At 41.5% G+C, this 21,714-nt stretch overlaps 1 protein-coding gene across 6 annotated transcripts in view; it reads right to left on the bottom strand.

Moving 5' to 3' along the window:
• Positions 1–2,402: 2,402 nt before the first annotated feature.
• OSMR (oncostatin M receptor) overlaps positions 2,403–21,714 on the bottom strand; it is a 59,750-nt gene continuing 40,438 nt past the window's right edge. For 3 of the 6 annotated variants that reach the window (XM_019650761.1, XM_019650762.1, XM_019650765.1), the window contains 11 exons: positions 19,544–19,686; positions 19,115–19,268; positions 16,238–16,314; positions 14,777–15,002; positions 11,907–12,086; positions 10,746–10,850; positions 9,501–9,674; positions 8,721–8,888; positions 5,537–5,618; positions 4,959–5,031; positions 2,403–4,635 (listed from right to left, as the gene is read on the bottom strand). In XM_019650761.1, the coding sequence (XP_019506306.1) occupies positions 4,066–4,635; positions 4,959–5,031; positions 5,537–5,618; positions 8,721–8,888; positions 9,501–9,674; positions 10,746–10,850; positions 11,907–12,086; positions 14,777–15,002; positions 16,238–16,314; positions 19,115–19,268; positions 19,544–19,686 (1,952 nt within the window). In that variant the 3' untranslated portion in view covers positions 2,403–4,065. Of the gene's footprint in view, positions 4,636–4,958; positions 5,032–5,536; positions 5,619–8,720; positions 8,889–8,909; positions 9,380–9,500; positions 9,675–10,745; positions 10,851–11,906; positions 12,087–14,776; positions 15,003–16,237; positions 16,315–19,114; positions 19,269–19,543; positions 19,687–21,714 lie in introns of those variants that run through there. The other 3 variants (XM_019650763.1, XM_019650764.1, XM_019650766.1) reach the window with 3 other exon arrangements.

The following is a 21,714-nucleotide window of genomic DNA, read 5'->3' as shown; positions in this document are numbered from 1 at the left end:
GCCATCTTAACTGGAACTCCCTATTTGAAGTTTTAAAATCATCTATGTTGATTTTAATAATGTACCACTGAGGCTGATATATGTTCTTCCCAATAAAAGTAACTTTTAGTTACCACAGATAATAATCTAGTTCAGTAACACATTAATAGTTTCTTCCAAATGTTTTAAAATAACTATTTGCATTTTCTTAAACATACGTCATAATCTAAAACACATACCTGTACAGTTCTTTTTTCAACCTCAAATCACTATCAAGGGTTTGGAAAAATGGACCAATCATCAGACAGAAAAATTCTAACTTTTTGAAGAATTAATATACAATACAAATGATGATGATGTAATTTCTGTGGAATGTATTTGATTTCTCAGGTAGAAACTGACCTGATCAGATAGGGTAAGCTACAACCACCTAGTGGCAAAAGAAAATACCACAAAGGAAATTACCTAGCTCGAAGAATAAAATTCAATGTCAAAGTTAGGGTCCATTATAGTTGCTTAAATGTGGTAAAATGTGTATCCCATTTTTAGAAATAGATTTGTTTTGGATATTTTTGTCTTTAAGCACATTTCTGTATATCATTTCCCTATTGCCTTCCACTATATATGTATGTCATTCAACAAAAACAGTAGGCCCCCAAATAAACTAAAAAGTACAGTTAATCATCATATGGCTGATCTTTGAAAAATATGATAACAACTTTAGAAAGCTTGTTTCATTTTTAAAAAATTCTTTGATGTACAAAAAGATTCAAAAATAAAATACTATCTTAGTCCCTTTGGACTGCAATAACAAAATACCACAGACTGGGTAGCTTATAAACAACAGAAATATATTTTTCACAGTTCTGTGGGCTGGAAGTCCAAGATCAGAGTGCCAGCATGGTCAGGTGAGGGCGCTCTTCCGAGTCCAGACTTCTTATGTCCTCACGTGGTGGAAGGGACTGGGCAGCTTCCTAGGGTCTCATATAAACATTAATCCCATTCATGAGGCCTCCAGCCTCATGACCTAATCACCTCCCAAAGGCCCCACCCACCAATACCATCATCTTTGGGGGTAGGATTTCAACATACAAATTTTGGGGGAATAATCATTCAGACCATAACAACTACTTTAGTACTGATTTCAAAAAAAAAAAAATGAAACCAAAATATACTAACATTTTGTTTCTTTAAGGCTTACAGAAGACTAAGAAAACTCTATTTGCTTAGTCCTTTAAATTGAATATGCTTAGTTATTGTGTTGTATATATCCTTTTAACTGCTAATTCTGAAGGCTTTTTATTTTTCTGTTGTATCTCTTCAAGGGCTTTTAAAGTTCTGCTTTGTGCAAAATGTTTAATATGTTTTGTAAATTCTTAGAGATGAAAGCCAGCTTATCTTTCCATAGAGCTCTTAGGACAAATATTACATGTTGTCTAATTCTAGTGGAGAAGCAGTTTCACTCGAATTAGTGTGAGTCAGGTGTTAGAATGTCAGCAGGGGCCATGGCTCTGTGGTGTGACTAAGTCCCTGCTCCCAGCCTGAACCATCCTGATACACTACACACAGCTAAGGACTGGTCTCCAGGCCCATGAGGTATTTATAGGTCACTAATGCCAGTCCTGCCCCATCAAAATATCCTGATATTTCTAAGGAATTATTACTAATTTGAATTTAGGTATAATTTCTTCTTTTTAATTTTTTTTAAGTGTGATTTTTTAAAAAGGGGTATTATGGCTATGTTAGGAAAAGCAAAACTCATTTAGAGAAACAAATATTTACAGATGAAATCATAGGATTTGCCTTAAAATAATATCAGGAGGGGGAGTGAATAAGGGTATGAATGGTCTGAAACAGCCATGGGTTGGTAGCTGTTGGGGCTGATGGCAGTACATAGGGGTTCACTAAACTATTTGACTTGCGTGAATATTTGAAATTTTCCATGAGTTTTTTTTTTTTAATCCTAATAATTCTATTGATACATGAATACAAATTTCTGAGTTTCTGAATAACACTCCTTAAAACAATGCAGTTAAGGTTGTGTATAGTACTAAAAATTAAGGTATAAATACTAATTTATTTGGTTGTTATGAATATGTGAGAGGAATGTCTATAGCCAAAGCTATAGTTAGAGTGATACCATAAGCACAGAGTTATGTAATCTAGCATTTCCTACTGGTGTGCTGTTATATTTCAGAAAGATGTCTTCATTTGACTTAGGCCAGTGATTCTCCAAGTTGAGTGTGCATCTGAATGCCTGATGAAATATATGGATTCCAGGCCTTGTGCCACAGAGATTCTGATTAGGAGGTTTGGAATGGTACCCAGACATTTACATTTTTAGTAAGCTCATGAGGTGATTTATCGGCTATACTAATTGTTAGATTTTCATTTCACTGAGGCAGAGAAAACACACAAAATAATGCACTGGTAAAATATTTTAATTAAGGCTTGTTGCAACAAAAATGACTTCAAGGTTTTATGGATTATTTTTCAAAGAAAATCTATATGAAGGATACTATTTACAAATCAGTCATCACTGTTATTGACATTTCTGTGTACATTCATAATTGCATCATGCATGACAAAGGAACACAAAGAGGATAAGTGGTGACAATACTGGCCCCAAAGTCTTCTTGAAACTATTACACTAATCAAGATACTCGTTTGTACTATGTTAGGTTTTCATAACCAATTTTCCTAGCAAAAGGCTTAGATGTATGTAAGGAAAAGGTTGAAAGGCCTTTTGAACAGAAGTCCTGGTTTGTCTAGGCCAGATGACAGCCCCCTTACTTTGAGGTGTGGGTCCTGCCCTTCCTCTCTTCTTAGTGTTGATGGCACAGTGCAGAGCATTTGGTACCAAAGTCACAGGCAGTGTCATGTCCACCACAGCAAACAAAGAGGAACCACCATTTGTGCTTGTTTAGAAAGGTGGTTAATAAACATTTAGGGTTGGGCAGAAGGAGGAGAAAGGAACTAACATGTATTGAGCACCTATTATACACCAGGTGCTTTGCATATATGCTCAAGGAGACAAAGCTGCTGCCGAGCCAAAACAGAATGTATCCACTCCAGATAGCTTTTGATTATTCTAGACAATGCCCAACAATGTGTTTTAATTTTATCTGTCACATTACCATAACAGGAATATAAATCAGGGTGTTATCTTGATTCAAAACAACTTATTGTAGAGTTCAAAGGATGCTAAATGAAAACAGATCATTTATATGTTGTAGTTCTTGAAATAAGAGAGCAACCATAAAATGTGAATGGAATTACTCAATGATATACTTTCCTTTTTCTATCTGAGGTAGTCATCAAAAATTATGGTAGAAGCCTGGTATCTAAGTAGGAGTGTGCTTAACTTGACACTAAGTCAGGAGTTCCTTGCCAAACCCACTCTAACTGTGGTAAACTAGATAAAATGACAATTGTGGGCGTCTTACTGATTCATTCACATCTTACCTATTAGACAAGGTCTGTGCCCCAGAAGAGTTAATTTTATGGTACCAATGAACTCCCAATTCTTATTACTGCAGGATGAGGTTAACATCTGTTTTGGTCTCAAACATCTGTGACTTTTCATTACATACATTCAGAATAAATTATCACCGACAATCTCTGCTCTAGTGACACATCTTCTGTGGCCTTTATTAAAGTCTTAAGTCTGCTTCCTTTACCCTTAATACAGTAAACGTGGGCGTAAAGCTTAATGGAAATAATTTCTCAGCTAAAGGCTGACCTGGTAGGACCATAGCCACCCTGTCCAGTACTGTGTGGATGGGAATCCATTCCCATGTCAAGTGCCAGGGTGGCAGTTATGAAGGTGAGCCTAGAACACACCGCAGCAAGGGAGCCTGTTCCCACGATCCCGCCATTTCTACAGCAAGCCTGCTCCAAGGAAGGATATTAAGTTTCAGAGCTTCTGAACTTTGAAACCTAGCAAGATAGTGGTCTTATATGAATCAGACCGGCCAGTGGTGATAGCTCACTGGGATGAAGCACCAAGTCATCTGGTGGTAGAACGGTGCCGGCTGTACTTCCCTTGGTGTCTATGTAGCATAAAGGCAGGAAATGGGTACACGATTAGCGGCAGTGTTCACCTTGGTCTAAAAGGGTAACCGAGAGGCTGCTGTTCTCACTCGGGGAAGGTGAGGCAAGACCCAGGGTTACAGCCATTTGCATTCTGTACTCGGAACCGAGTGCTGGCCCTGGTGGATTTGTTGGAAGACTGTCCTTGTCTCCAGACATGGGTGAAGCCAACTGGGACACATAATTCAAACTAGTTTCTCCAGCTGGGCTTTCTCCCAAGGAGTTCATATAGTTTTGCTCTAGGGACTTGAGTAAATTTTCAGATGAAGTCAATAGTGCCAGCTGACTTGGTGGGGTTGTGGGGCGTTTAGGTACATGGCCACAAGAACCAGAGTCAGAAGCTGCTTGGTTATAGGTAAAGTTCTCAAAACAGATGAAGGGGCTGGGGCCGGAGTAGTTCTCTGCTGGGAGGACGTAAAGGTAGGCAGGCTTAGTCAACTCTGTTTCTGTGAGTGACTTCCTAGCACCTAAGAACTGTATCTTACTCCCTTCCAGCTTGTTTACAACTTCAATAGCATCTGGGATGCAATCATTGACTTTCATTATTGTTGGGTGATGACTCTCCTGGAGCAGAAACAAAAAAATATGTAAATATAATGTGTGTGTATATCAGGGTAGTTAAGTGTGTGAAATGGACTTAGAGCTTCCGTTTTTCTCATGTTTCATTCTGGTCACATGTTAACTGGCCATGGTGTTGAAAACCAAAGGGTTTCCCCTGACAGCAGAAATCAAAGCTCCATTCACCCATTTCAAGGCTATGGGAACAGAGGTGGCTTTGCTCTCCTATACCTTCCTGAAGAAGTCTAGGAGAGTGTCATTATCACAGCCCTCACCCTGGATTAGAATTTAACAGGTATATGGGGTCCATACAACTTCCCAACATTTACCTTGTATTTTATTAATGACAGGACACTGCTCTTGTAAGGGTCTGGAATGTCAGGATAACACTTGTCCTTCATCCTAGAAAAACAGTGAACATGAGACTGAATTTTGCAATATGGCGGAATAGTTAAGAGTTGAGAACCCTGGAGGCAGAGTCCCGGGCTCTAACCCTTGCTCTATGGCTTGCTAACTGTGACGCTCGGCAAGCTACTTAAATGAACGCTTCTATGCTTTAATTTCCTCATCAGCTCAGTGGAGATCATTACTGTTCTTATGGCAGTGTTGTGAGGATTGAATGAGCTGTTACATGTAAAGCACTTAGAACAATGTCAAGCACATGGTAAGTGAAATATAAATATTAGCTATTGTTATTGAAGCAAGTTTTGCAATCTTTTGAAATAGTTGTTTTCCTTTAAGCAAAACTGTTTAAAAACTTGTCATATTTTCTTTAAAGGCTCCCTCCTCTTCCTCTTCCTTTTGAGCACTTTTTCTTCATATCATTCAGTGTGATTTCTATTTTATTACATTCATTCCTAGACTTTTCTCTGACTGCCTCCTTGGATAATCTCCCCCACACACTTACCATTGACTCATTAAGTAACACACGACCATGAAGAGCACAAGGCAGAAAATCATGGGGACTATGATACGGATCAGTACGTGGGCTGCGGAAGGAAAAAGAAGGGGATATTTTGAATGAGTAGTTTTCCCTCCTCAAAGGAATAAAAATAAGTTTCAGGTTGAGAGTAATTTTACATGTTTTTTATTCCTCAAAAGTCTATTTACACGAGATTCAACAAGAATTCTGCCTGACTGAAGGGAGTAAAAAACAACCAACCAGCCAACACAGGGAACCATTTGTCTTCAACACTTGTGACTTCAACTCGTTTCTTCTCCTGACTGATTAATTATTACCGCCACGCTTCACTCCCTGCTGTATTAGAATTACACTCCACGTTCTTGCCAAAGCGTTATGGTAGGTGCAGTGCACTTCGCTAGCCATGTGACTTGGTTTGGCCAGTGGGATGTTAGCAATTACAATGTTAGTAGCTGCTTGCAGTGCGTCTGCAAGGTTTGCTTGCCCTCTTGTGCTCCTGGGATCCGCTGTGAGAAGAGTTTGTCCCTCATAGCTACTGCCCCTTCAGCCTGAGCCCCCGAGTGAAGCTATGTGAAACAAACTTAGATTTGACCAAAGCCTGGTGCCTAGCCTGGCCCAGCCTAGATCAGCCAAGCCATGAGCAAAAAGAAAACAAAAACAAAAAACAAACAAACCTGTTTTTGTATGCCACTGACATTTTGAGGTATTTCGTTACATATCAAAAACTGACTAATGTATCCCTCTAGTTTCTAATATAATGAATAAATCTTAACCTGGGATAATTATTCTATTTTTATTTCTCAGAAATAAAATGCAAATTGCACAGGGAGAGTTTGGAGGCTGCCATTCACATGTACGCATATTCTGTTCAATGCATGTGCTTCCCTGCCTTCCCCACTCCCCAGCCCCCACACTCACTGTCCTTATGGAATGGGGTTTGATGTGTGTGTGTGTGTGTGTGTGTGTGTGTGTGTGTGTGTGTGTCTGTTAGATAATGCTGGAGATTTCTAAGGGGGGCAGGCCTGGGTAATGCTATGAGGCAGCACAGGGCACTGGAGAAAAGGATGTAAGAGGTAAGGCAAGGTCAGAGGATGGCAAAGCAAGCACCTCAACAATTGGTCTCAAATGAACCCTGATGCCTGGGGAAGGGTAAGAAACTCCTGTGCTGATACCAAGATCAGTACTTCTGATGACTACAATTGGTTTCAACATTTGGCTAAATTATGTATTTTTATAATGTATTCAAGGACAAGCCTGGAGAGCTAACCATAGTAGTTTCCAAAGTTCAGATAGGTTCACTAAACTCTTTACTGAAGTATAATACAGTAATACCTTGGTTGGTGAGCATAATTTGTTCCAGAAACAAACTACTCGTATTGCAAGACATCGCTTGTTTACCAAGTTAAAATGTATTAGAAATGTTTGCTCCTCTTTCAGAACACTTGCAAACCACGTTACTCGCAATCCAAGGTTTTACTGTATATGCATATAGAAAGGGGCTCAGAAGTGTACGGCTGAGTGAATTTTCCTTTCAGAAACTGAGCACAGCCATTGTAACCAGTACCCCAGCCGTGGAAAAACATTACCAGCTCCCTAGGACACTCCTCCGGAGCCCCCATGCAGTCGGGTTGCCTCCCAAGGTAACCACTATCTTGTCTTTTAACAACATAAATGTCATTTGCCTCTTTCTGTTCTCTATAAATGGAATCAGACAGCAAGAGTCAGGTCTGGCTTCTGTCACCCAGCATCGCATCTGTGATTCTCCCATATTTTTGTAACTGAAGAATGTCATTCTCATTACTGCAATTATGCAGCAATTTGTTTTCCTTTTTCACAATGATCAATATAATCAGCAGAGTCACAGCCAAGGCTAAGGAGGTTTAGCACGAATAAGGGAGATAAATGAATGAAATCAGAAAATATACTCGTGATAAAGATAATTGTATGTATATATTACACACACACACACACACACACACACACACACACACACACCTTCTACCAGCCAAATAAATACCAAGAAAGGAGAAAAATAGCATGAAAGTGAATTTAAAATTAACTCCAAAATGCCAAGAGTGCTCAAATAATGTGAATCATTGACTGAAATCTTAATCTAACTATGAGAGCTCTGGCCTTTGGCTGAGAGACCTGGGACCATGTTTCAGTCTAGTGATGAACAGCAGTGAGTGCCTCAAGCTGCCACTGTAGTCATGTGTGTCCTCATCGCTGGTCAGGGCACCCAGGGTCAGCGGTTCTGCCTGATGAGCCCAGCCCTTCCCTATATTCCCATCTTCAGCAAAGGGACCCCACACTGAGGACAGTTGGTGACTTCAGGCAGACTATATTTTAGCCTATTTGTTATTCACGGAGCAGTATCTTCAAAGTTTCCTTCCAGTGTGGACCTTCTATGTTCCCCTGTTTGATACCTACTTTTCTCCTTTTCCCTCCATCAGTATCTATTTTCTCCCCCACTTTCCTGTTCATGGCAGGTCAGGGTTTACCAGGAGAACCTTATTTACCATTAACCAGTTCCTGCCATCTTTCTCCTTTCCTCTTCTTTCTTCGCCTTTCAGGCCAAAGGCATTTTGAAAATATGGATGTCTTATCTCACCCTTTCCCCACCAACCCTGCAAATGCCGGGTTTGTGAACAAAGCCCTCTGGCCCCATCACACCCATCTCTAACCCACCCCAGAGAGGCAGTCAGGAAGCAATGAGTGTGCCCCTGAAGGAAGCCAGCCAGAAAGCTGGCAGCAGAGAGCCATCCTGCTGAGAAAAACACCACCACCCTTCTCTAGACAGAAATCTCTTGGCTCTTCCAAGCCAACACCAAAATACGCTGCCTGTGATTTTCACACTATTCTGGGACTGAGTTCCAGAAAAGTGCCTCAGAGGCCACTGAGAGAGGCAGGAGGAAGGTTCCAGGCCATACATCAGGCAGATTAGCCCCATTCGTATCTGTTTTATGTAGTAGAATTCTGTACAACATTTTTTTTGTGTGTGTGTGAAACAGTCTCATTTAAAGAATAAGAGACAGACAGACAGAGACAGAAAGACAGGAAAGAAAGGTTTAAAAATTCCTGATCTAGACAAAGCCCACAGCAATGTGTATGTAATCTGTCAGTTTCCCAGGAGCTCCTAAGAGAAGACTTTTGATTTGAAAAAACTCACAGTATTCATCTGGAATAGTGACCTTGGTGAAAGTGTCATGGAGGCCTTCGCCAACACTTGTGTAAGAAGTGACTAAAAACTCATAGAAGGATTCCGGCTGTACGTTTTCCACAACAAACGTCTTTTGTTCCGCATTGTCGATGTTATATTTGCAACATACTGAATCATCTGTGGTTTTTTATAAAAAAAAAAAAAAAGGTTTTTATTTTAACATGAAGAAAAAATTATTAAGTGTGTGATAGAGATCTTGTGAGAGAGCTGGACACTGACATTCTTCTTGACTCAGCACTGTCAACAGTTTTAAACAAAGCAAAAATTACATCATCATTTCATCACACCGCGGACATTGGTAAAATTCTCAAGGATGGCAAGGAAAGCAAAAAAAGTGTACTAAGCAAAAGATGTTGGTGATCCAGGAAGATCTGCCAGAGACAGTAAGTGCTTGCAAGAGACTAAAAAACGCATTGCAATAACCTTTAACAACGTCCAAGGAAAAAAAGAAACACCGGTGAGCAAGAAAGTGTCTTAAGCGGCAGGTTTTCTTAAGGACATGCTAGTACTTCAAGTGCTTCTAAAAATACCAGGCCGTATTGTTTTTTTCAGTCAGTTCAAATACCAACCGCCACCATCTTGTCCACCTACTCATTTAGTTTCAGCACCTGTTTGATCATAAAAGCATGCAAGAATAGAATTCAGCGTGGCCACAGTCAGACGTGGCAGCCTTTTCCATGATTTAGAATAATAAGATCTGGAAGGAATGAGATAACGAAAAAGCGTCACCTGAAAGGACCGCCTTTTCGAATCCTGGGTGGCACTGCTCTGCCGTGTGCTTCAGGTAGACGTAGTACCCTTGGATAAAACCGGATTGGGAGTCGGTAGAGTAATCCTTCCAATTCAGGATGAAGGAGTGCGATGTCAAGTTACTGATGGTCACTTGAGGGTTGTTGGAAGGAGCTAGGAAAGGAAGTTGAGATAAGAAAAGTCATGATTTGGAAATAGTCTCTGAGCATTCATGTAAACTAAAAGTAGAACCACAGCCAACTCCAGAGGCTGGAGGAGCCTGTGACAAGTTAAGGAATTTTATCGTTTTCGCCAGGGGAGACATGTAGTCTGAGAGAGCTGGGAAGAAGTTGAGCAATCTTGTTCAAGCCTTGCCTTTCCCAGATAAGGAAAGGGATGTCCAGAGAGACCCAGTAGCTTACACAGGTCACACAGCAAAAAAGAGAATAAAGGCCTTTTTAGGTTTCCTTCTGTCCCGCAGTTCGAAATAGTTGACCCTCGAACAACACGATTTGAACTGCATGAGTCCACTTACACGTGGATTTTTTTTTCAATAAATACACAGTTGGCCCTCTGCATTACCGGCTTTTGCATCCATGGATACCCAACCAAGGATGAAAAACCACTTGTTTTCCATCTGTGGTTGGTTGAACTCACAGGTGCAGAGGGCCGGCTGTGTGCACTGTTCTACACCATGTTAGATAAGGGACTTGAGCATCGTGGATTTTGGTTTCTGCAGCGGTCCTGGAACCAACCCCCTGTGGATGCTGAGCAACGACTATAGGTAAGTTTAGGGGGAGTCTAGAGTTATATGTGGATTTTCAACTGTGCAAAGGTTGGTACCCCTAACCCTTGCATTGTTCAAGGGTCAACTGTAGTGTTTGAGAGAAGACCTGACTAGAGAATGGACTGGGGGAGGGGAGAGGAGGAGGAGGAAGGTTATGTTCAAAGAGGTAAGGGCAGGTTTGAAGAAGTCTAGTTCCCAGGTTGAATGCAAAGTTATCCAAGTAGATATTTGCCTTGGGTTGGTAAAACTAGCAAGAATTTTGTCTTCTTTTGCATAAAACTTTATACATTGTCTTCAATGAAAATGTTAAAAAATAATTTTCTAAAACCCAATTTCCAGAATATATGGGACATTGAAAATTAGGAAAGGTGTTGAAATCGTCCTACACCCAAAGCTAAGTGTCTCTGGATTGTTCTGAACAAGTCTGCCCATGAACACAAGAAGTGCTTTAAACTTACCCAGTTCCTGGGAGTATCCTGTTTTTTTCTCTAATAAATAAGCGATCCTTTCTGTAGAAATTTCATAAATCCTGAAGTTGTATCGGACCCCTGGTCTAAAAGCATCTAAAGAAGAAAAGTCAACAGATTTTCAACAACACAGGATGAGATTCTCTTTACTTCGGAAAAGGAAAAGAAGGAAAACTGAATGTGTGTCCCTTTAATAGTTTCCTTCTCTGGGTTTCTGCACTTCCTTTCCACCGTCTTCCTCCTTCCGCTGAGTCCTCCGTTGTTCCTGAGGAAGCCTGTGGGAACCGGCCTCTAACTCGTCCTCTGGAAGAAGAGCTCTCAAACGTGCCCTTAACCATGTGCATGAAACTGGGTGAAGAGTTCGACCAGACACAGAAAACCATTATAAACTCTCCTTTGACTCCAAATCCCTCTCCAGCGACTTGCCTTCTCTCTGCTCATGAAAGCCAAGAGTCTGAAAGGATTTGCTGCCACTTCCTCACTTTCCCCTCACAGCTGCACCTCTGCAATCCACCTGCAGCACCCACCATGCCACTGACATGTCCTCACCTCCTCACTTCCTAAGGACAACAATGCCCTCCAGAGGCCTCTGTCACCTTCTGGACTCAGACAAGTCCCACATCTTTGAGCCCAGCAGATGGCGCCACGAGTCCCCCGGTTCAAGCTACAAACCTAGGCTCCTTTGATTTTTCTAAAATAGCAATCTCGAAATTACAAATCCAGTGTGGGAGGTAAGGGACCAAGTTCCCTATGTTCCATTGAAACTGTAGGAGCTGATTATCCACTCCCATCAACACTATTTCCTAACCACCTCCCAAATCCATACACGTCTTTGTTTTGTAAAAGCTCTCTGGAAACTGTTAGAATGTCCCTCTGCCATTCATTGGAGACCACTAATTTAGAGGAATAAATTCATGAAAATCATGAAACCCTATCCCAGCCTGAGGTCCAGATATTGTCTGTCAAAGAGATTTAAGGTCAAATCTCAGGCCAAATCTCATTGCAAAATTTGAAATTCTAGCACTCATGCTGGATTTATAATTTCAAAATTATGAGTTTATCACAAAGTATCTTTGAGATGGTCTAGACATCCTAGTTGAACTTGCTGCAAGGTGGATGGAGCGAGATGGTGATATGGAAGGTTTTTCTTACCTGAGCGAATGACTGTGCTTGTGGTATTGGGGCCCAGGTTTTTCCACTGGAGAGGACAGCTTGGATCCTGGGGATAGTCACACCAGTCCACAACGTAGCCTATGACATCTCCAGATTGGGGTTTCCAAGACAAAGAGAATCCATCCTCTGTGCCTTGAATTCTTCTTTCTTCCACCTTTTCTGTACATTGCAAATAGGGCAGTGTTTCAGATTTAGCTAAGTGAACATTTTGTAAAAGTATCTAAAGAACAAAATAAACTTGAACATGCAGTGTATCCAACAGGTAGAAGCCCCTGACTTCAGTCACTACAGGGGCTCGGGGTGGGGGAGGTGAAATGCTTGCATAGGTGTTTTCCTGCCTCTCACTTCCCACGAAGTAGTCACATCTGCCCTTCAGATGTCCCTTGTCCTGACCTCCTCAGACCCAACCGGACTCCAGCACCAGCGATCAGCAAACTACCGCCACAGTTCAAATCCAGCCTCCGAGGCTTGTTTTTATAGGACGCTTGAGCTAAGAATGGTTTTAAGATGTGTAAGGAGTTGTAACAAACAAACAAAGAATATTGAATATGTAATGGAGACTGTATGACCTTCAAAGCTTATGATACTTACTATCTGCCCTTTTACCAAAAAAAGTTGCTGCCCCTTGACCTAGAACCATGTGTGGCACTTAATCTGTGGAATGAACAGATAATGGCGCTGAACTCCGTCACGTATGTAATGCTGGCTGCTCCTGAGCTAACTGCTGTTTCTGAGATGAGATGTCAGGGGTAGAAATCGTGGTGAGGACAAAAATACAAGTCACATAGGTACAAAGTTGCCTTACACAAGGATGTACACACTACTTAGCACCAAGGCTGCCGCCTCAACATGTTTTATATGCCAGTGTAGTTTTCGTAAGGTCTGACAGTTGGCAAAAAGGTGATATGGTCTTTTTTTTTTTTTTAACTTTATTGGGCAACAGTATGATTTTCCCAGGACCCATCAGCTCCAAGTCAAGTTGTTGTCCTTCAATCTTAGTTGTGGGGAGTCGCCCTAGATCTTGAGGGATGAGGATGTCTCCGACTTCCCAGGGCTCACTTCACATCCTGCCATTGTTAATAGGGCTGTGGTCTCAGCAGGTCGCTCAAGTGAAAGCGCACCCTCATCAGAGAGCGGGCCCACGAGCAGCTGCTCAGAAAACCAACCCATGAGGACCAAAGATTGCATCGTACAGACTTACACCAAACATTGACTCCATATTTCTCTGCAGTTCAAATTCAACGGGGCATCCTGTATTTTATTTGGCAACCATAATTATCACTAAACATTAACGTGAAAGCACGGCACTTTTTTTATTTTCTGGACACTGAGCTATCATGCAGCTTTTGGGGTTATCTAAAGGAATGTGCAGTCCTAGGTAGAAGGCAGAGGGATCCCCAAGAAGGCCTTTGTATATCCTACCTGCATGGCTTCCCTCCCCTCCTCCATCAAAGGAACACATGTCTACGTGACATTTTTCACTTCGCTTAATCACGCTGACTAAAATTTCACCCTGAACTTAGAATCATAACTCTTTATCTAGCTGCTTCTTTAAAATTGCAAATATGTTTTGAGGAGTGCAGGGAGAGGTATAAGTTGTCTTAACCTCCTAGGCCTGTCTCATAACATATCAGTGACTTTATCCGCTCTAGTGACTTAAGCATGTGACCAGTTCAGGAAGGCTAGAGAGGGCCTCACGGGTCAGGTAAGGGGGCCTGAAGGCAGAGCACAGAGACGGAAGCTATGGGAGGAACCCACGCCTGGAGGAGACCCTAAAACAGATCAGAGCGGTTTGCAGTGTTGTTTGGACGGGGCCTCGTGTGGGGCAGTCTTTCTTTCATCCCCCAGCTCTCCCAGAGCTTTCTGTTCTGGTCCCAATGAAGACAGGTTACAACCAGCGATTTCCTGCCCTAATACAGCTCTTCACAAGCAAAGGTTATGTTAACAATAACACCTTAGTTTTCTTCTGTGCCACTATCCTAATGTCTTTTCCTTAGCTGACACAAAAAATAATTCTTAAAATTAAAATAAAACAAAGCAACAATACCCTCTAGTCTGGCCCACTTAACCCCAATTTAAGCCTAACGTGAACGACAGGTATAACACCACCTGACATAAGCAGGGTAAGAAAAACTTAATTACAGTAACTGAAGGGTGGCATTATTGTAAGGCTCATGAATGACCTCAGATGTCAACTGTATTACGTTCACTGTGCATTGTCTCATAGTGAGTTCCTGCGGGGATTTAGTGCATCCAAGCTCTCTTCACAGCTCTCCCTAGAAGGAAATGAATATCACCACTGATTTTATGTGCAAAGGCATTTCCACCTGATTTGCTCTTTCACAGGCTAAGGGATTAATTAGCCAGCTTTTATTCTAGAGCTTTCGCAAAGACCCTCTTGAAAGATGATGCCAGTTCTCCTTATGATCTCTAGAAATGTGCATGAGCTCTTTCTAGAGGAGCAAAGAATGACAATATATTTTACAATATAATAAAAGCAACTCTTATTTCCTTAGCCACAAAGCACATTCATACCAGCTCTCTCTCTCAGTTAAGACTCTTTGTTACTGTTGCAGTTATTTGAGTAAATTTGACATCATTTCCGAAGTTTGCTGAAGAATGTCCTGGGCAGAAATGTCCTGAGCGATGGCTGAAATCTCATTTTCCCACCCTGAGGGCTGTCTCAGGAAACGCACTGACTCACCTGGACCAAAAGAGAATGACTAACACTGATAGGTAGCTAGACATTTGGTCTCCCCAAGTTATTGTCTTTCCAATTTATTCATCTCTACCTAATAACATCACCGACATTTTCCTAGAGAACAGAAATGAAACAAAACATAACTCACTGTTTCCAGAGTCTCTAGAGATGCCAATTACAGAAGCAGGGGAAGTGCCTGCACTGTTATTAGCTGTGACGTGGATTTGGTAAGAACACTTTTGGTCAAGGGTGAGTTCTGTGCCATTGGCGGGAGCAGGAATGGAGAGGAGCTTTACACTGGATGATTTGTCTAGATTTTCTATAACTACATTATAAAACAGGATCTTCCCATGGGCTTGCGATTTTGATAGTGGCTGAAAAAAAAATGATAATCATTTCAGAATGGGCTTTCCTCTGAAAGGAGAAAATTACTTTTTTATCATTTCTGTCCCTCAAACACCTTATACACACACACACACACACACACACACACACACACACACACACACACCAGCTAATTAAAACAGTTTAATAGAGAAAACAACCCTTTAAACCAAGTTCAACATATGTCTTCTTCGCTAACTAAAGCTGAGTTAAGGACGGGATCACTGGGGATGAGCTCCTCAAGAGCAGACTGTGTCCACAGAAGAGTGACCGAATCAGGAATCAAGAGAAAGGAGGACTCCAGCCTGCATTCGAAAAGATGCAGTAGGTTCCCAGGGGAGAGGATGTGCCTGAACCCTAGCAGGGGGGCCCAGCTCCTGGCCTCACTCCCTCCTCCAGCTGTGCCCTCCCCAGACCCAGAGCCCATGGTCCCCCTTCTAGATGATCCTCCAGGTTGCAGAAATTCCCAGCCCACACAGTTCCAAGCCCACTTCCAGGGTCTGTCTTTCAGGGCTATCCTCCCGAGGACAGACATCACCCCTGGTGTGTGCCCCCTGCTAGACCTGAGGACAGATTGTGAGTGAGCATTTGCCTGGGGCATGGCCAGAACCTGGACACACAGACTAGCTTGTGCACATACGTGCACAGGGCTCCTTGCAGAGAGGACCAGAGTGGAGGTGGGGGAAGCAAAGGAGGTGGATTGTGGCTGGGGTCCAACTCTCCTAGCATGGCCATGTTTTGGTATCAAACACTGAGGAATTGAGAGTTCTGAACACAAAGCTGACTTTCCAGGTTGTCATGAAGGCATATTAGTTAAGGTAGAAGGACAACATATATTTTATATTGTAGTTTTTCAGCTTGACTACTAACTTTAAAATATAAATACTATGAGTATTTAAACATTCATAACTTTAAATATGGTATATACTTCTCCACTTAGTGTTTGTGCGCTAAGCAAGGCAAAAGGTAGAGGTGGGCCTGGGTAGAAGTTACAGAGTTGCAGGTGCTAACATTCAGAGCCTGCATCTGTGCAGTGGGCTGTCAGAGAAGGAACAGTGCACACCGGGGGGACATCAGTGTGCTCTGGGATCTCCTCCACTGGACGAGACATTCTGCTGGATTCATGTGACAAACGCTCCCAGGTGGAAGACTGCACCCAAATCTAGTGTCTCGGGGAAAGATTTAGTGCCAAGCCAATCTGCCTTTCTGAATATGTGTACCTTACCTTCCAGAACAAAGTTACAGTACGAGATCCCAGCATTGACTTCACATTTCTCCAGATATCAGGAGCCTCAGAGGGAGCTGAAATTAACCAAAGAAAAGTTGTTGGGTCACCAGATGTATGTAGAATTCCAGCATCTTCTAGCTTGGTCAACAAAGCAATGATGAGTATCTTTGAGGCCTGTTTCTCAGTTTTTCATTCTCTGAGGCTTCTACCCATTTATCCGTGGCCACATTGCTCACTCCTCACTAGGCACACATACTAGGTGCCTTACAAAAGGTCTTCTGCATCTGAACAGGACATCAAACTGAAAGCCCTTTATGAACGACAAGCCTCAGAGCTTCTGCGAGCCACCAAAGAATTCTGGAATCAGTTGTCAGACCAATTCTAGTAAGTCAGTTAGGTCAACTTCCCAGTTTTTGAGCAGCGGGCCATGGCTACTTCCTTGCCCCATTTGAGAAGGTTGCAATGGAAGCACTCACACAGACAGCCCTCACTCAGGTCAGGCCGTGCTCTTCCACAAATTCATTTCCCATCGGCTGGCCCTTCACTGGAGTCATCGCCTGGGAACCTCTCCTCGTCGCCCTCTGCTGGGAAGGCGCCGTCCCTCCCCCACCAGTTCCCAGCCAGACCTGTGTCAGCTGCCTGAGGACACTCATGGCACCCACTGCACAGCTCCCCCTGACATGGTTCTCACCACATTGTTCTAAAAGAGCTTGCTTCCTTGTCTTTCTCAGCAGTAAACTGTAGGACAAGGAATTGGTGATCTGATTCAAAACATCTCTATGCAAGAATTGTTTTTTGAAATACGACACATAAAGATTTAACCCTCTGTTTTATAAAAATATACCTTTACTGTCCCCAATAATTGAAATTTACGTCCTTTTTTTTCTTTTGGTTGCTTCCACTTTGTCTTCAAATTAAAGGGGACCATATAATTTTTAAATCTATTGAAGAAGATTTTAATTTGCTAAAGAAGCCACTGGAGAAGCCAAGAGGAAATAAAAAACTTATTGAAAAACTAAGGCACAATATGGAACCACAAGCTCAAAGCAAAATTTCAGGCTGGTTTATAAATTAGTATTTGTAAGGAAAGACCACTGCAGCACAGCTGATAGTGCTCTATATTTATGTCAATATAATTTCTACAACAGTGTCCTTCAACCCTGCTCACGATGATTATATCTAAGTATGATTATGACAATCACAAACACTGAGTTTTCTAGCATTAAGTTAAGTGTTATCAGAGGTAAGACAAAACCCTATAAATTTACCATCAGATTCATGCCATTTTCTTGTCATCATCAAAAGCAGAGTTAAGTATTTTCAGATGTATTACACTATAATCTAAAATAAGCACGATTTACTAAAAACTCTGTCTTTTTGGACATTTTCCTTTTGCACTTAATGTTAATTATAATGTTGGAATGAATTTTCACAAAACAAGCAAAAGAAAACCCAAAGCAAAGCAGTATTATTAAAGTAGAAATTCTCTAAGAAAACAAAACTGAGGAATATGCCTTATTACTCTCAGGAACAGGGCTTTGTACAGCAGGGACCCTAGAAGCGTCTACACCCTTAGGAGATATTACTGGAGTCCCAGGGGTGTGAGCATGGACAGGAACACCAGAAAAGGCGAGGAGGCCTGCTCAGTGGGACTAGTGACCAACCGCACATGTAGATTCTGACGCCATGCCCTCTCTCCCCACCAGTTAGAGTCACTGCTTTAAAATGGTCCTCTGCAGGTGAAACAGAAAGAGCTCTGCCAGCCCACAAACACAAACAGTAAGATGATATAAAATAAATAAATATAATCCTTCCTTTGGCAGTAACATAGCCAGGACTTGAATCAACAAGATCTCGACGTTGTGATAACAACACTAGAATGCGCAGAATCCAGCTGTGGTTAAGAATGGAGCTCCGGTGTCAGAGTTCCTGGTGTGGGGCACAGTCACCGCCCAGGAACTTACTGGCCAAGCCAGTTAATTTACTTATTCTCTGTGCCTCAATGTCCTCATCTACAGAGTAGGGATCATAATACAATAGTACCTATTGCATGTTGTGAGGATTACAAGAGAAAAACGCTGTGAGAATTTTGAACTACGTCTGGTACATACTAAATACTCAATAAATGTTAGTTGTTATTATTATTATATGATTATTATTATGTATCTGCCATTCATTTGCATTCAATAGGCAAGTCTCTTTAAGCTATGGGTCCAACTTTCTTCATCTGTACACTGGGCCACGGTGATACTTTATTTCCTTGAATTGAAAGGAGATGACAGCAGGGCTGGGCCATCAAATCCCCTGAGGCCGATTGGAGCTCGAAGGCATAGTTATGTGGGAGAAAAACTCTCTGTTCTGTCAATATTGAGGAAATGACCGCTGAGAGCATTATAGAGAGGGCTGACGGTTTGCTGTTACTAAACAAATGACTTATCAATAATAAGTAGGTTTCCAAATATCATGACATTTCCAAACATAGCCTAAAGTTGTCTGGCATGAGATGAGTGCTTTCCCTGGCACAAACACTGTGTTTGTCCTCAGTCCTGAGTTAAAAGTCCGTACTAATTTACAAAGCCCCAACCCAGCAGAATCCAGCAAAGCCAGCTGCTTAGAAACCACTTTGGCAAAATCAAACATCAGAGAGAAAATATACAGCAGAAATAACACTGATGGCAAGTGTTTGAAGTGGATGTCTTCCCACTCACATCTCATTAGCCATTTAATTCAATTTATTTTTCTTCAAGATAGTGCCCAGCCTCTGTTGTAATATTTTCCCCTTAGTTTTCAGAACCAAAAGCTCTCAGGGAAGCCAACCCACCACTGATGAATCAGTTTAGACCCTTGAGTCAAATGTCAGGGATCCGAACATACCAGCTTCCAGCGTGGTGAAGCTTTGACGAGTCCATTGACTCCATTTCCAGAAGTGCTGAGCCGCAGCACAGCGTACTCGGGTCACATACTGTGTGATGGGCTCCAGTTCACTTAAGAAGTACTGACCATTCGTCGTGATGGAGACATTGTGCTGCTTGATAAAAGAGACAGAAGTATATCAGTGAGTATACTTGATTGCAAAGCCAAATCACAACACGGCACATCCTGATTTGGAGTAAGACTAGTTCTTTAGAGGGGAAAAAAAAAATCTCTAAGGCTCCCTTCCCAACTCTAAAAGTCTGTGATGAATTTCATAGACCCCTTTTGAACCCACACAGAACTAAGAGTTTAGAGAGATTTTGTTCATCAGTCTCCCTGTTCAGGACACAAAGGGATTTTTGAAAATAGAATATTAAGCAATGTCCTTACTTGTATCACTTTTCCTCCACCGTGGAGTTCAACCTGACACAATAATGTGGAATAATTCCCAACAGGGTGTACCTTCCAGGTCATGGTGGCATTTGTGGCACTTATACTTTTAAGAACTACTTTAAAGGGCTTCATTGGGTGAACTAAAAAAAAAAAAAAAAAGAGAGAGAGAGAGAAGGAAACAAAGGAAAAAATTCAAGCATAGATCCAAAAGACTTTGATAAATATGCAGTTCATTTCATCATTTATTTATTCAATAAGTACTTTTTGTTTATTTTTGAGAAAATGACAAACAAAACCAGACTTACAGTCAAGATGGAGTAAGCCAAGCACAGCCTTTCTTTCTAACTGATTATATTAGAAACTCTGAACAACATACAAAAAGAAACTAGCTGAGGACTCTGAAATTAAACAAAAGCAGGCAGATTGTGGAGGGGAGCCCGTGGGGAGAATATAACAGAACCCAGAGTCTTACCAAAATAGAAGACCAAAATCTGAAGTATTACTGAACCGATATGAAATTGACCATTTTCCCCCCGTCAGTCCTCCTAACACTTGGCACAGTAGTGAAAATGAGTGGAAGAATGAGGTAACTACAGTCCCAGATTTTTGGCTGGAGAATAAAAAGGAGAGCTCCAAAAATGTGAAGAGTATCAAGGAGATCATGGAGAAGTCGGAGCTTGGGAAAGCGACTTCATAAAGTTGTTTATGAACTGTGCTCACTTCTCAGTTGTGCACGCACACATCTGATTTTAGTCAGCATACCAAAGACTTTGAGAATCCGACTAAGAGACCACTGCCCAGGTCCCAGACTGTCCACTGGTAGGCACTGCAATAGATCTGAAAAGCACTACAAAGGCTTTGAAAACTGAACTGACCGTGGAGCCATAGCCCACAAATGGGGGGTTGAAATTTGCAGCTTGAACCTGACCACGTCAGCTGTCCACTAAAACAAAGCTGTCAATATTCCCCATAGGATCTAAACACCCAGAGCCTTACAACATAATATTCAAGATTTCCAGGATAAAATCCAAAATTACTCAGCATACAAAGAATCAGGAACATCTCAACTCCTGTGAGAAAAGACAGTCAACAGATGCCAACACGAAGGTGACACAGACGTTGGAATTATTTGTCAAAGACTTTTTAAAAACTATTATAAAATGTTCCAACTAACAATCATGGACATTTTCAAAAGTAATGGGAAATACAAAGTCTCAGCAAAGAGGTGGAGGATAAAAAGAACAAAATGGAAGCTTTAGACTGAAAAATACAATAAAAGAAATAGAAAACCCGTTGGGTAGCATCAATAGCAAAATGGCGATGACAGGGGAAAAGAGTGAACTCGAAGGTAGATCAATAGAAATTATCCAATCTGAACAATAGGGAGGAAAAAGGTATTTTAAAAATGAGCAATGTCTCAGGGAGATGTGGGATAATAACAAAAGCTCTAATTCGCGAGAGTCCCAGAAATATAAGAGAATAAGTGCTGTGAATAAATAAAGACTATTTTCTCCCCTTAAGTTCATTAATTAAGATATGTATGAATATTGGAAGCAAAAATCATAACATTGTCTAGTGGGGTTTCTAATGTATGTGGACGTAATACATATGATAACTCGAACCCTCCTCAGTGGGGAGAGTAAAGGAACAGATACGGTCATAAAACTTTTACATTTTACTTAGAGGGGTCAAACATTAACTCTAAGAAAACTGTGAGAGATTAGTAATGTATATGTAAGCTCTAGAGGGAAATAAAAATACAAAGAGATGTAGGCAAAAGCTAGTATATAATTTCAATGGAATACTAAAAACTATTCAAATAATCCAAAAGGGGGCAGGATAGGAAGAACAGAGGAACAAAAAACAGAAGAACAAATAGAAAATAAGTAGTAAAATGGAAGACCTAATCCAACTATATCAATAATTATGTTAAATATAAATGATCTAAACGTACCAATAAGAAGAGAAATTGTTAGGTGGGATAAAGAGTGATCTTCTGCAGTGTAAGTCACATCATTCATCTGTGCTGATTAACTCTTTCCAACCCAAATGTCTTGTCCAGTTCCGCAGTTGCTGCATGATCTGGCCGCTGCCTACCGCCCCAATCTCCTCTCTCTCACAGTGCGGACATAAGGGCATTCCTGCTGACCCTCAAAACACCCAGCGCG

This window comes from Hipposideros armiger, unplaced genomic scaffold (assembly GCF_001890085.2).
Source record: "Hipposideros armiger isolate ML-2016 unplaced genomic scaffold, ASM189008v1 scaffold_146, whole genome shotgun sequence".
Classification (NCBI taxonomy): Eukaryota; Metazoa; Chordata; class Mammalia; order Chiroptera; family Hipposideridae; genus Hipposideros; species Hipposideros armiger.
The sequence above is the reverse complement of the archived record's forward strand: the minus strand, read 5'-3'. Positions and strand labels throughout refer to the sequence as shown.